The sequence below is a fragment of the Falco cherrug genome, unplaced genomic scaffold (assembly GCF_023634085.1).
Source record: "Falco cherrug isolate bFalChe1 unplaced genomic scaffold, bFalChe1.pri scaffold_101, whole genome shotgun sequence".
Classification (NCBI taxonomy): Eukaryota; Metazoa; Chordata; class Aves; order Falconiformes; family Falconidae; genus Falco; species Falco cherrug.
The window spans coordinates 147,166-161,863 of record NW_026599294.1 but is presented as its reverse complement, the minus strand read 5'-3'; the positions used below and the strand labels follow the sequence as shown (position 1 = coordinate 161,863).

At 51.6% G+C, this 14,698-nt stretch overlaps 1 protein-coding gene across 1 annotated transcript in view; it reads left to right on the top strand.

Moving 5' to 3' along the window:
* LOC129735005 (hydrocephalus-inducing protein homolog) overlaps window positions 1-14,698 on the top strand; it is a 97,603-nt gene that overhangs the window by 17,169 nt on the left and 65,736 nt on the right. The window contains exons 6-10 of the mRNA XM_055700393.1: window positions 1,429-1,553; window positions 4,142-4,343; window positions 7,550-7,733; window positions 12,376-12,475; window positions 14,005-14,123. Coding sequence (XP_055556368.1) covers window positions 1,429-1,553; window positions 4,142-4,343; window positions 7,550-7,733; window positions 12,376-12,475; window positions 14,005-14,123 — 730 coding nt within the window. The remainder of the gene's footprint in view (window positions 1-1,428; window positions 1,554-4,141; window positions 4,344-7,549; window positions 7,734-12,375; window positions 12,476-14,004; window positions 14,124-14,698) is intronic.

Genomic DNA, 14,698 nt, shown 5'->3' with positions numbered 1-14,698 from the left:
CACAACCCCCAGTGCAGGTGCAGGGCCATGTAGAACAATCCAGTTCTGAGGCTGGCGGCGCCTTGGCTTTCCTCCTCCCTCCCAGGTGTCTCAGGTCCAGCACGTGAACATTGCAGGCCCAGTGCTTCCCCATTAGTCACTGCCAATGTTCTTGCTGTTGTCAGGGGAGCAGGTCAGGCCCCTAATTGCAGCAATATCTCCTTAATGAGCAGGAACTCCAGCAATGTCATCAGCTGTCACTACTTCCATGAATGAAGCTCAGCTCGTGCATGGCTCCAGATTTTCTCATTATTTTTGTGTGCTGCATTCCCTAATCACTGGGAAACTCTCTGGAAGGTGTTTTTGAGGTGACAAATTGACCACCAGCAAAGCACTAAAGCCAGTAACTTTTGCTTTCTAAGTGGGGCTGTACAGGAGCCACAAAGCCCAGCTGCTGTTGTGCAGGAGCATGTTGCATCTGACTTTTCCCTGAGCGTTAAAGAACTGAATTATGTGTCTGTCAGCCGAGAGCTGTTTACCTGGCCACAAATCATAATTGCTCGTGTTAAATCTAAAGTACACCAACACGTTTTCATAATTATTTCCAACACATTGCACAGAATTCCTCCAGCAGGCCAAGCAAACAGTTACCAAGCTTGGATTACAACCCGGAGCCCCAGATTGCATTGCTTGTGAATACACCGAAAAGCTCCTGTTAAACTTGCCTCGATATGCTCCTGCTGATGGTGCTTCATTTAGCCAGAGATCTAATTGTTCAGGTTGTAAATGGGTACTCCTTTTGTGTCTTGTTCCCTTGTTATTGTATCACTCTAATGTGCCTTTGCACTCGTAGAGATTTTTCTTTGCTTAGAGCAGCTTTCACTGAAACACTGTTAAAATGTGCCCTTTCTTAGGCAAAACCAGGATGCTTTCAAGGTAAAAAAAAAAAAAAGAGTTGAATTCTGCAAATTAAACTCCAGTTATTCTCTGGTCTTCAAGAAGAAATTCTCTTCTCCCTGTCTGATTTCCAGGCTGCAATCTCACTGCCTTGACATTTGTATCTCTTGAGGTGTATAGGTGGCAGGAAAAGACGGATTCCTGAGGAAGTCTGTGTCAAGCTGTGCATGCAAATAACCCTCACCATCTCCGTGCTCTTCAAAAACCCTCCTCCGATCGTATTGCTAGCAGTCAGACTCTTGAGCCTTGCTGCAGAGAACTGGATGCAGGGTATGGGGGAGACGAGGTCGTTTTATAGCATAGGATGTTCTGAGGGCTGGAGCTCTTCAGGAGTCGAGTTGGTGGCTCAGTTTCTGATACTGTCTGTTCTCTTTTTCTTCTGCTGACTGTGGTTTGTTTGCTTCTTGCTTGCGCAGGTGAGCTGGAGTGAACGAGACAGCCACATAGTCCCCAAATGTCCCACAGTAATCCTGATGTGCCTCTGTGTTGCAGCCCTTTCTCTGTCGATCCCTCTGCTGGGACTCTTGGGATTGGTGATGCCGTGCAAGTAACAGTGGACTTCCACCCACAGAAGACTGGTGATTATTCCGGGTCCCTGACAGTACACTACGACACAGGTAAGTGCGGGACACTGCATGGTGCCCACGCTCTGCGTCCTTCAAAGCAGAAGACTGTTAAACTTGCTTTGCAGACTCCTCTAAACCCTTTTCTTTCTAAACCCTTTTCTTTCAAAACCTCTGCATGTTTTGGTGCTTCAAGTGAGCAGGTAAGGGGCAAAGGCTGAGTGTGCCCTTGTTCTGTGTGGCTGCGTGCTGGTCTCTCCCTGGGGGACGCTGGTGTCAGCCGGGAGCGTAAGTGTGTCTGTGTCCCCGGCTCCTCTCCAGGAGAGCAGCAGTAGGGGATGCTCAGCAAAGCGTGTAGAAGCAGGCAGTGCATGTGCTTTCTGCCTCGTGGGCCCTGGAGTTAGCATTTTTCTGTGCTAGAGGCTTTATTCTCATCTTTGTTTAATCACTTCTGATGGTTTTACCTTCCAAGCCTTTGTCCAGTTGCTTTGTGGGTTTGTAGCTATGAGCATCTGTAGGCTCCCATGGCAGTACGTTCCAAAGGAAGGAATATTCTTTGGGAAAGTGCTGGTACTACACTTCTGTAATTTCTGACTAATACTATTTCAGGCCCTTGGGTTCCTGTTTTACGACAAATGGTGACAAATTTTTCCTCCTTCGGATTTTCCCAGGCCGTTTGTGCTCTTACAAACCTACCTATCTCTTGTGTGATTTCTAGGTTAAGGAATCCTGTTCAGTCTTCATATAGAAGCTGCTCTGTACTTTGGAGAAGGGCAGAAAGAATGATTACATTTCAAAGGCTTCAGCTTGGCTTTGAAGATCAAAACTATACCCATTATTTCGAGACCCACGTGGCCATGGGTTTAGACAGTGAGACCATGATAGTTTTCGTGGAGTTTATTTTGCAGTAGTTAGTTGTCTCGTAGAGCATGAGGTCATGTTTCCATGAACCGGAGTTGTGCATGCTCGAAGCACTGTGCATGTCTCCCAGTTCTTGGGTCCTGCTTCCTCTGCTTGCCAACGTATGCCGAGGATTCAGCGGAGGGGGAAGGCAAGCTTATAAAGCACGCCTGCCTCTGTAACGCTTCTGAACCTCGGTTATTTTTGTACGCTGAGTTGTCTGTTACAGAAAGCAGGCTGTCCAGTCACTGGAGACGTTGCTGTTTCTCGCAACATAACTCGTGTCTGGCCACGAATCCCTCCCACTCCTCCTCGGCTCCCTTAAGAGCAGAGAAGTCGAGGTTATACAGGCACGAAGGCTGAACTCTCCATGTGTGGAGATGAATGAATGGCTGCAGAGATCTGTTTGAAGGGTGAGTCGTTCTCCAACCTCCCTCCAAGAGAGGGGGGGCTCTTTTTGCCGGCACGACTGTGATACTGCCAGATTGTGTCTGGCTTAGGGTTTAAGGAGTCCATCCAGTGGGCAGCCAGCTCTCCCCTTGTGCTTTTGTGTGGCAGCCTTGGAAAGGCAGGTCCATCCCCTGGCTGCCTTGCTGTAACCCGTGCAGCGAGGGGAAGGCTCTGCCTCGGCAGAGGGATGCTCTCCAGGGATGGCCGGGTCGCTGCCCTTCTCAGCTGGGGCTGGCTCTGAGGCTTTAAACACGCTCCACAGAAGTGCCATTTCGATGGAGAATGTCTCGTGTTTGGGGTTTGCTTCTCACCTGGGAGGCCCTCACCTGCAACAGGCAGAGTAGGCTCGGTGCTCAAGTTTGTGCTTAGTTGACTCCTGGGAGTTGCTTGGTAGGAAGAATGAAGGTTTGGAAGCTCTGGCAGTGAGGGACGCTTTGGTGGGGGTCTCTTCTGGAGGGTGAAGTGCTGGCAGGTGCTCCAGCAAGACTCCAGGCGTTAATCGGCTGCTGTGCGCAGCCAGGGACTCTCTCCTCTTCAGCTCGGTCTGAGGCGGAAAGCAAAGGTGTGCTCGCTCGGGTTGTGGGACAGCTTGGGAATACTCGGTGTAGACTTGCACGCTCAGGCATAGGCACCAGCAGGCTCCAGGCAGAAGAAATGGGCTTGCAGGGCTGTGATGGGCAGGTTGGTGTGGGCCGTGCCCCACCGGTCTCATTCTGACATATCTTCACAGACCCACAGCAAGTGAGGGCACTGCTGCTCCAACACGGTGAAGTTCTCATCCGCGTCCCATCCTGCCGTGGGCTGTCACTTTGCCTGTTTCTCTTCACCTCCCTCTTCTGCCTGCATGCCCCAGGCATCTTGTCATGTTGGCAACAAGGGATCAGGAGAGACACAACCCTGGTGGCGTGCTTGCAGGAGACTCTGGGCGAGCCGTGACCGAGGTGGGGCCTCCTCAGAGTCACCTGAATGACTTTGGATGCAGAATTCCCTGTGACCCAGGTGGGATGGCAACCCAAAGGCCACCTGGGCACACTGAAAACGTCTCCCTGTAGATAGTGTTGCCTTGGGGATAAATGTCTACAAGCCCACCCAGAAATAAGGTGCTTAAGGTGGTGCCCAGGACATCCTCATGCTGTACACCTGCAGCTCTTGGGGTGCAATAAATATATTGATCTGTGGAACTGCTCACACAGCTAAAAGCTGTGACACTTCTGTTCCCTGTGGTTTCCTCCGTTCCTTGTACTCCCATCAGCAAGGGCGATGAGCAATGTCTGCCTTTTGCTTTGTTCTAGGTGAAGATACGCACACAAGCCTTCATGGAGCCGCTGAAGATGTCAACATCAGGCTGGACAGAAACTCCTTGGCAGTTGGGAAGACCTACATCACGCTGTCAAATCACAGATGTGTGGTCATCCACAACCGGAGTAAAATCATAGCCCACTTCCAGTGGAAGGCTTTTCTTACTCAAGAGGAGGAGGATCAGGAGAAGCTGAGGTTCGTTGGAAAGATTCCTTTCAGTAAGACACACTGCCCAGGAGTGAAACTACCATACGGCCTCAGAGGGATGTTGGTGCTTTTTTGGATGGTGTAGGAGAAATAAAGCATCCACCGCATCCGGGTCTGTGTCCATGGGCTTCAGGGTAATGGAGCTCGGTGCTTCCCATTCTGGTTCCATCCATGTTCCAGCTGATGTTTTGGGGAGGAAAGGTTGATTGCAATGACTGCATTTCCTCGGAGAGCAAATTCCCGTCTGTGGGAGCCCTAAATCAGTGAGGCCAGGTCCCTGGGCTCGCAGGGGGTCTGTGAGGCTGAGGAAAGTGTCGGCACTCCTTACCTGGGACGGCGTTGAGCGGTAGCACCTAACAGCTGCAGGCAGCGTACCTGCTGTGGTATTCACTGCAGTTTCTTCCCCTCCAGCTCTGGTAGGATGGCAACCTTCTTCAGCCTGCTTTTGCAGTAGTGCGCAGGGCAGGGTGCTTTGCTGGCCCCGAACGTTGAGGCCATCCGGCTGTAGGATGCTGAATTGCCTCGCGCTGTCCCGGCTTCCAGCACAATGAGGTATCCCTGCCCCTTCTCCGGGGCTGGGGAGAGTTCGGAGGTGGAGGGTTCTGCGGGGAAGGCAGGGACAGGACTTGGAAGTGCCTTTGGGCGTCAGCACCTGTGTCTTCACGGTGCTGAGAGGTGGGGCAGGCTCTCCAAAGGGTGTCTCTGAAGCTTTGAAATTCCGTTTGGGGCAGGAAGGAAACGCTTCTAGCCCAGGGGGAGGCACTGGAAGTGACACTTCAAAGCTGGGGTGATGTAGGGGGTCCTTGTGTGACTTTTCAGACTTGGACGGCTGTAGGTGTATAGGAGTTAGTCTGAACCCAGAGCTGATCAGGAAACTGCCTTCAACTGGAGCACTTTTTAAGGGCTTCTGAGCAAATAAAGTTCAATGTAATTAGGTCAGAAAAGCCTTGAAGGCCAAAACTAGTTTTCCAGTGTTCTCTGTTTTTAATTACACAGTGTGTGACTTTGGTGCAAGCGCAGTGTGCTAAAGGAAAAAATCTCATGACCTTGTCTTGGTACTTCCCTGCACCATTCTTTTCGCATCTCTCCCCAGCTGCCCGTCACAGATGGGACCCTGAGCGATCCTCTCTCCCCTCAGAAGCGACCAGCTTTCGCCACAGTTAACGTGTTTCCCCAATTTTTTTGCAGTGACGCTTGATCTCGTGCCAGCCTGTGTTCTTTACTGTGACCAGGGCGCTTTGTTCTTCCTTACTTGCAGTCTTAGGGGTGGTCATGGCTCCGAGGCCACTGTGCTGCTGTCGGAGCAGCTTTTGAGATCTTTTGAGAGCAGAGAGGACTTTGACAATGGGAGGAGGCAGTGCAGCAGCCTGTGCTTGGCTGTCACCCAGAAAGACCTGGCTCTCACAAGGTCTACCCAGGGGTTTGCTCTGTCTCCCTCCTGCAGGACTTTCTGGGATGTAGCGGTGGGATTCTTGTCCGTTGCTGAAGGCTGAGTTGAGGGTTGCTCATGTCGGTGGCTGGAAGCCCTCCTCATGCACAGCGCTGTAGGTCAGCCATGGAGAAACATTTCCCACGACACTCCACTGGGAGCGAGCCAAAGAAAGTATTTTTGGCACCGGTGACAGCATCTGCCCGAGGCTCTGTCTGTGTGCCGCTAGTAACGTCTGTGACTGTGTTTCCTTGCTGATTGCATTGGAATTCAGCTGGGTGGTGACTGCTGTCCTGTTTATAGCGTGTTGCCTCGATTTTCTGTGTATGGAGCCTTCCCCTCATCCCCCTCGAGTAGTCACCTGCTGGTTCTTGGTGGCCAGGGGACTGGAGCGTGAAGGGGGCACAGCAACGTGCCAGCTGGGAAGCAAGTGCTCTGCAGCAGTGCTCCCTTCTCACCTCTCGGTTGTGAGCTTTCAATGCTGCAATGATCGCTGCTACAACTACCAAGTAAGGGAGAGGTGACCTGTGTCAAAGCTCTGTGGAGAAGGCCCAAAAGAGGAAAAAGGTGAAGTGGTTCAAGGCTGGATGTAAGGGTTTGGATTCAGAGGTGCTGGTGCTGACTTCTTTATTGGCTAATGCTGATGCCAAAACGGCACAGAGTAACAGCTCAGAGACTAATTTTGTCTTTAAGCAGCAAAGGTATTTATTTCGTGCAACACTGGGGAGCTACCGATTTGCACCGGACAAACTAGCTCCGAAGTTTTCGGTGAAAAGTCGGGTAATTTATACAGTTTTTGTGAGAGGTTACAACATCTTTACATACATATTCATTTGATTTTGACATCTAATCATTCTATTCATAATAGGTGGGATCTAGGTGGAGTAAACCTTTCAACTTTCTTTGTTCAATGATCTTCTGACTCATGGTTTTCCTTTAACATCCTCAGTGGAACCTTTCCTAATTATTCAGAGTACATGCCTTTACCTTTTCTAATCATTCAGAGCACATTCCTCTACTTTAACGTGGTCAGTGGGAGGGAATAGGCCCTGCCATCTCTCTCTTACCTCAACACAAAGAGAGCATCACCCAGAGCACAGTACCAAACACATCCTGACTAATCTTTTTAAGACCTTGCTCTGTTTCAATGCCAGGCAAAGCTCTCAGGGCCTCTGTCTTCATGCACCTAAACCCATTAATTTCACTGAAGTGATGCGATGCCCGAATGCATTAGCTTGCTTTGCAAGTGCTCTGGGATCCTCTGCTGGATGGCAGTGTAGGCAACGGAGCAGCCAGTTTGCTTATCCCTGCCGGTGCAAAAGGGAAGATAAACAAGTGATGCTGGTAACCTGCAGCTGAAGCCCAGCTGCTTCTCCGCTTCCCAGCGAAGCACTGCAGTGGGTGCTCCTTCATCTCCATCCGTCTCCCCCGAGCACCTCTACGGGCAACAAAGCCATCTGAGGGTGTTGGTGGGGTTGTCCATTAGTCGTGGCTGTAGCCTTGAGCCAGGAGGCTCCCCTGAGGGCTGCTAGCTTTCAAACCCCTCTTCTTAGCTTGTGAGTGTGGCGTAAAAGTACCTGCCGTGCCAGTGCAGGAGTGATAACCTGATCTGCTTGGGACCCCGTGGCTTGGGGTCAGCCCCTTGCTGAGCTGCTGCTGCTCTTCCTCCCCCAGTGCGTTGCTGCTCCTGCACTTACATGACAGTCTCTGCAAATATGTTGTTTGTTAAATGATCTGCTTGGTTTGTGTCTCCCCATGGCTGCAGGCGCTGTCGCAAGCTGCAGAAGCAGGAGGAGAATGAGAGGAATTCTTTTCTCAAGCAGCGCGCGGTGGACCCCACGCTCCAAGAACGCCTTGCCCTTCTCTCCCGTGCCTTCCAGAACCAGAGGGCAAAGGTGCAGGAAGACTCTATGCTTTTCTCTGATGATATTTTTGCCATTGAGCCAGTGGTAAGTGATAGCTGGGAACCTCCCTTCCTCCTCCTCCTCCTCCTCCTCCTCTTCCTCCTCCCTGAATGAGGTTGCTTGGCAGATCCCCACATCAGTGTCTTGATGTGCCGAGAGGGAAGACATGAGGTTTGTAGTGAGGCTGGGAGAGATTGTTGCAAAAAGCATTTCTAAACTGCGAGCTCCGGGCAGGCGCTGAGAGCCTGCCTAAAGCTGAGCTCTGCTGCAAGGGCTGTAAATTAAGGGCACTTCCTAAGTGTCCTGACAGTGTTCCGAGGTATCGATGATTATATATAAGGGCACTCCTTACACGTAGCGTATGGGGATTAACCATGAGTATTAGTTCACATACTGAAGAATGAAAAGGTCCTCTATGGAAAGGAGGGCAAGTTCAGCCCAAGTTTAATTGCGGCAAGACCAATCCCTTCATATAATCTGGACTTAGACCGTGCCTGAATCTCCCTCCCAGCATCGTCTGTGACCTGCACGCAAGGCTGGCGGGTTTAAACAGACTTTTTTGAGTTCTATTGCACGCTTAGAGAAAACTTTTTGCTTTTGTATTTATGCAAACAAAACCTCATGTCCTTCAATTAACTAGAGCCCTGATTCTGAGTATTTGTGTGGTCTGAGATGACGAGTGCCTGCTGTCTGAGCAGTGTAAAATCCCTTCTCATCTTGGAGCAAACCCTAGAACAATCTTAGCCTCTTCTTTCTTGTAAAATAGGTGAAACTATTGTTTTATTATTTATTTTTAAGGAAGGGGATCGTGTTCTCTTCTTGGTTGCTCCTATAGCCCGTACAAGGCTGAGAGCCCCCCATGTCAGCACAGCTGCAGTTTCACACCGCCGCAGCTGAGAGCAGCGTGATGTGACCAAGAGCCTGTGTCGGAGCAGCAGGGCTGTAGCAGGGAGTGGGAGCTGATCAGCTGAACATGAAGAGCATCCTGCAGTGTGTCAGCTGGTTTTGGAGCGTGTCCCAGGGCTCCTGCTGCGGTACAGCCGACTATACCTCCATAACGAGCTTAACCTGCTCTTGGGCTCCTGAAGTGCATTAGGGTGAGGTCCAGCAGCCTGGCTGCCCACTGAGTCCTGGTGCTCCCTGTAGCGCTGTACGGACCCAGAGTGTAGCCTGGCCTCACGCCTTGAGTGGAAACCTTTCCTAAATGGCTGTGTTGATGTTATAGTTTGCTCTAGGACTGAGCGTAAGTGGGCTGCTGCAGGAGCCTCTCCCCTTCTGTCCTGTCCAGCATTATCAATCTTGTGATTCCCATTAATTCCATGATCTATGGAACAATGAGTTTCACATTCAGAGTTTTGCTCGTGTCTGTCTTCCCCCCCGGCATATGGGTGTCTTCACATCAAATGTTAGTATTTTTTCCTCTTTATCAAGTGTAAAATCTAAGAATGCACTGCCGCCGACTTCCACAACCTTCTCCCCGGTGACAGCCCCGTAACTTTTAGCTTGGGCAGGCCCCTTCTGGCAGTGCCGTGTAAATCTGCTGGAGGGGCCCCGCCAGAGCCTGGACCTTGCTGCCTCGGACCTTCTGGCCAAAAGCGGCTGCTGCTCTTCCCACCTATCACCCTGGGAGCACCCTATAGAAAGAATCAAACCCTTGGAAGAAGCGGCTGGAGGTTCCCAGAGGTTAGGAGGTCGCTGGAGGGACGATAGCCTTGGAAAGGCTCTCTGGGCAGGGTGGCTTTGCAGGGTTTGTGCAGCAGCTTTGCTGTGTAAGCGGGCCGGTAGCTGCCAGGTGTTGCTCTCTGTGGAAGCTGCAGCGGGTTATTTCAGCCTGTATGGGGTTAACTTGTGGATGAAAATAATAACAAAAAAGGAGGCAGTGATTTTGGAATTAGCATGTGACCATGAACATTCTGAGCAGCCATCCAAGCCTGTGGGAGACAAGCTGTTGTGTAAGTCTGGCTTTCTGAGCGTGTCTCCGATTTGATTTATCGGAGATGTCGGCTGTATTTCTGTCACAGATGTGCTGGCCTTGGAGTTCATCGAATCCCAAAGTCAGCTAAACTCACTCAGCTGGAAAAGCGCGCTGTTGTTAGCAGATACATATTCACCAGGCCAACGGTTCTTTTTAATTTTCTTCCTTTCCCGCTTAGCTTCGTTTTTGCTTATGAATTGTGTTACACTTGCTTCCATTAACGGGAGATGTATTGCCTCTGTCAGCCTCTGAGTAATAACCAAACTGCCCCGAAGCGTCCACAGGGCCAATATATCTGATGGCGGCACATAAAATAGACCAGTGAGTACCACTGGCTTGTGATCCAGCAGAGACGAGCAGCAAAAGAGTATTTTGTTAGATAGTTGACCTGAAAGACTGATACTGCTGCCTTAGGCTGCCAGAAGCTTGTTTTCTGGCCTCAGTGGAAGGAGAGATTTGGTTTGAAGGCTCAGGATGCGCTCTCCTTCCCCGCTTGGTGCCCCTCTAAGATGAAGACCTCAAGCATCGTCACTACTCTCAGCATTTCATTAACGTCCTTCCTCAGCACAGCAGCAGCGATGGTTTGTGTGGCGGGTGGTGCTGGTAAGCCTGGCAAGGCACAGTTTGTCGCGCAGGAGCCGAGCGAGGGCTGTCAGCAGCTCTCTGGGCAGAGGGCCCCAGCAGCTGGAGGATCTAAGGGCACCACTGGGCAGCTCAGCCCACGCAGCGCCCTTTAAGGAGGAGCGCAGAACGCCGGTGAGCCGGGGTGTGTGTTCAGCTACAGCTGTCAGGCTGGAAGCAAATGCAAGCAGCTGCCTAATGCACGCCCCCCCCCCCCCGCCCCCCCAGGGACTGCCTGCCCAGGGTGAGACCACTGAATTCAGTCTGTTAAACATACAGCGAGCAGCTGGGTGAGGAGCGCTGGTGAGTTATTAGACTCTAATTAGCCAAGCCAGGGAAATCCGTCATCTGAGTGTTTCTTCTCAGTGGCTCGGCTTAGGCAAGCTCCAGGTGTCGTAGCAGGGCTTATGTTGTTCGGAGCAGCACCCCAAAGGCTTTTATTCCTGTAAATTCAAGATTACTCTCTGGACGCTTTTGAGTCTGTGCAGCATCCCAGCAGGACCCGAGGGATCTGCTATCTCGTACGCTGACTGTGGGTTGCAGGCTGGTGTCCCCAGTTTGCTTCCTCAAGCGAGTGTGTTATCATCTAGTAATGCTTCATCTTCCTCCAGTTGCTTGCTGGGTAGAAACACAAAGTCCGTTTGATCTGGCAAAGTGTTTTCTCTAGGTTTTGAGAAAAATCCAGGTGACTTTATTGTTTCTTCTGTGTTCTTACGCTTGGTTTGTTGGAGTTGGAAACGGTTCTCTCTACCTGTTCTTCCCTCTGAGCAGGCTGTGCATTAGGGAATCATTGTAGCTGCAGCCCAGTAACTCAGCATGTCATAGCTCTTTAATTTTTGTGGGGGCTGGCCTCTGAGCTCTATGTGCTAAGTTGATGGGAAGTATTATAGTTGTTTAATATTTATGCTGTGGCAGTGCTGGAGGCTCCACTCAGTTCAAGATTCCCCTGGACAAAGCACGGAGAATACCCAGCAGCAAGCAGAATCAAGCTTTGTGCATAGAAAAATAACTGTTCTTCTTGTGGTCTTCCCAATTTTTTTCATTGCTTTAAAATATTATTACGGTTGTCAGAGATGCATATATTTATGCCAACAAATGGATGAAGAAGCATTTGTAGTGCTGGGGACTGAGGGGAATATCAGTGGTGCCTTTGTTGAAACCGGTCGCAAGAAGCAAGAGCCTTTAGAAGCCAGGGATGTCTCTGAAAACACATGACGAGGCTCCCTGGGACTGAGCACCAGTGCCAGGACTCTGAGAGAGGGGGAGAGAATGAAGACCCTGAGGAAGCAGCGGTTGCGCACACACTGGTACCATGGGCCGGAGTTAAATCCCGGAGCAAGAGCCTGGCAAGGAAAAGAGCTTGCTGGTTGCAGTAGGTGTGGAGCTGTAAGCAAATGCCATCTCTTCTTGTTTGAGCCTGTGTTCAGGGAAACAGGGATGTACGCACCTTGCAGAGAGGACTGGGCTGCATGTGACTCTCAGCTCCCTTCTCGGGTCATCCATCAGCTGGAAGAGCCTGCGAGCTGGCTCAGTGCTGGCGGCACAGGGTAGGAGGAGCCTGGTCTTCACTGCTCCCCAGGAGGGCTTGTTCTGCTTGGTGCCGAGTGCCCTGACTCACCAGAATCCATTAAAAAGAGTTACATGCACGTACAGGTTGAGGGTATAAGAGGCAGCACGTTTGTAACGAAGAGTGGAAAAATCCCTTTGACTTGCTGACTCTCTTCTGATCTGGGTAAAACATTCCCATGGCCATAGGGAGACAGGGATGCAAGGGAAGGGTTGGAGGAAAAGGTGCCTTGTGCTTAGATCAGCTGGTACTTCTGAAGAAATGCTTGATTTGCTGAAGCCAGCCAGTTGGGTTCCTTTATTAGAACCCTAATTAAGAAAAAAAAAAAAAGCCTTTACCAGGTGCTAGTAAAGGTAAGGGACTGACATTTTTTGCAGCTGCTTCCAAAGTCTTACAAACCTGGATAAGTGCTGTTTGCTTCTTGCTCTTCATTGGTGCTCTAAATAAAGGCTTACAGGGCTGTGGTTGAAAACAAGAAATGTAGTGTTTGAGGATAAATGGTTTGTTGTCTGCTTCTGTTTTAGGAGGGAGATGTCTGGCCAAATTCTTCAATTGAAATTAAGGTGATCTTCAAACCCCGAGAAGCCCGAGTCTATCAACAAACAGCCTACTGCGACATCTCAGGTACGGCTCCTTTCTCCTCCTCCTGCCACCCACCGCAAAGGCAGGGCACAAATACTCTTCCAGCCCCCTTGGTCCCCGTGGACTTGCTAGGAAGGGCCGGTGGTCAGCAGGGCAGCGCCGGCACCTTCCTGCTGTCCCTGTGGCTTCCAGCTGGTCTGTGCAGAGCCAGGGCTTAGGATGCCTGGCTCTGACCACTGATGGCTCTAGAGCAGCCAAAGCAGCGAGGGGATAAGCCTTCCTACCAGGCATTTGCTCTGCTGCAAGGTGTTTGTAAAGGCCAGAGAGCTACACCGCAGAAGAGCTTTGGTGGACGAGCACTGAGCCCCTGTAGACCTGCAAGATGAGCCTTGGATCCATGGATGCACTGTCAGGCTCCTGAGGCGGTAGGAGCTGAGTGAAACGTGCCCCCTGCCCCTGGGTCACCTCCCGCTCTCCAGGCGCTGCCAGACCGTAGGTGGCTGAGCCCCGCTGAGCGCAGGGTGTCTGTGAAAGTACCAGGCGTGTGCCGCTCTCCCTGCGTGGGACCAGTCACCTCGTGGCTCGAAGTCCGTGCTGCATCTGCGTAGTGTTGTACAGGGCTCGCTGCCCTCAGCAGGGTGAGCTCCCTGCCCAGGAAGCACAGTGCGAGCAGCCTGCTAGACAAGCTTTATGCTCCTCCTGGCTGACAGAAGTGCTGTCACGGCTTTTGCTGGGAGCGGTTATCACTGACCCACCGCGTTACGCTGCCTTTGCCCTTACAGAGGTGTGACGGCTTTGCTGTGCTGGCACGGGGCAGGGAATGCTTGCAGCAAGCTCCGTGGTTCAGGTTACCTTGTCCTTCCTCTCCGTCTGTGTGGTGCTGCTTGAGGTGGTTTTCAAGAGCGGGAGGTCCCTGTCAGATTTCCATCCAGGGAAATGATTTTCCCCATCTAAGAGGAAGGAGGTGCGAGGCCAGTGGTCCCCAGCAGCCAGGCTCCCGTTCTGGAGGGTGCTGAGATCACTAACCCAGCTGCTTTGATCCCATCCTTACTGCTCCAAGCTGACGGATGCAAAGGCCATGAAACAGCTTTTTATTGATACGGTAACTGCGCAGGGTTCAGCAGGCTGCTGGGGTGCGGCTGTCAGCCGGCTGCTGGGCCTTGCTTGGGCTCTTCCTTCTCAGCTCCTGTGCGGTCATCTCTGATGGCAGCGATACAGACAGCAGGTTTTTATCTTTGGTTCTGTTTTGTGAGCTTTGTGCCTTCACTGAACGGATTTCAAAGCTTGTCTAAGTGCATGGGAAGGAATTCCGAAATTGTCTTTTATGCGCAGCATATCTTCTTCAGGGTGCAAAGTGATTGCTAAGTTATAAAGCAGCCCGAGGGCTCAGTTAGAAATGAGAAGCCAGCCCCGAAGTATATCTCCTGAGGGAAGAGAGGGGTCCTGTATCTTCTCGCGGAGCACCTAGTGCTGGTGCCACCCAGCCCGGAGTCAGGGACTGGCTCCGAGGCTGCCTGGAAAATCCAGGCGAACCGAAGGAATTCTGTACTGACATGGCAATCTCTCCCCAGGCCGTGAGACCAGGCTGCCCCTGCGCATCAAAGGGAGCGGCATAGGGCCCCAGCTGCGCTTCAGCTTTGACCAGCTGGACATCGGGAAGGTTTTTGTTGGATCAGCCCAGAGCTATGAGGTGAGCAGTGGGGTTTTCTGGGGTTGGGGTGGATCCTGATGGCTCCTGGGGCAGCGGTGAGCTTTGTGGGCCTGCGGGATTTCTGGCAACGCTGGCAGTTGTGAGCACGGAATATTTGACGTGAGTGAAATGTGGGAGGTTTTGCAGAATCTGGATAGTTTTGATGGGGTCTGAAGGGTGTGTCTGTTGTTCCCAAAGCCCCGATCCCTGCTTTTTGGCAACCTCCCTTTGAGACCAGCTGGGAGGCTTCATGCAGAAAAACCAGCCCTTGACACATGAAAGCACCACCGGGTCAAAAAGGTCAGGATCCAGAGGCTTTTGTTTCAGCCCTAGAATCACTGCACCCTGGTACCCTGGCGGTTAAAAAGCAGCTGGAACAAACGTGTTGTGTTCCAACTCGAGTCCGTTGCAAACACCTTTCAGTGAAGCGCATCCTCCTGGCTCCTGGCGCCGGAGGGAAGCCGGCCAGCCTCCCCGCGCAGAGCTGCCCGCGCAGGCACCGGGAGCGCTTTCCCTGCTGACCAGCCTCCTGCCACCCTTCAGACCTGGTGCACCTCTGGCTCTGTGAACAGAGC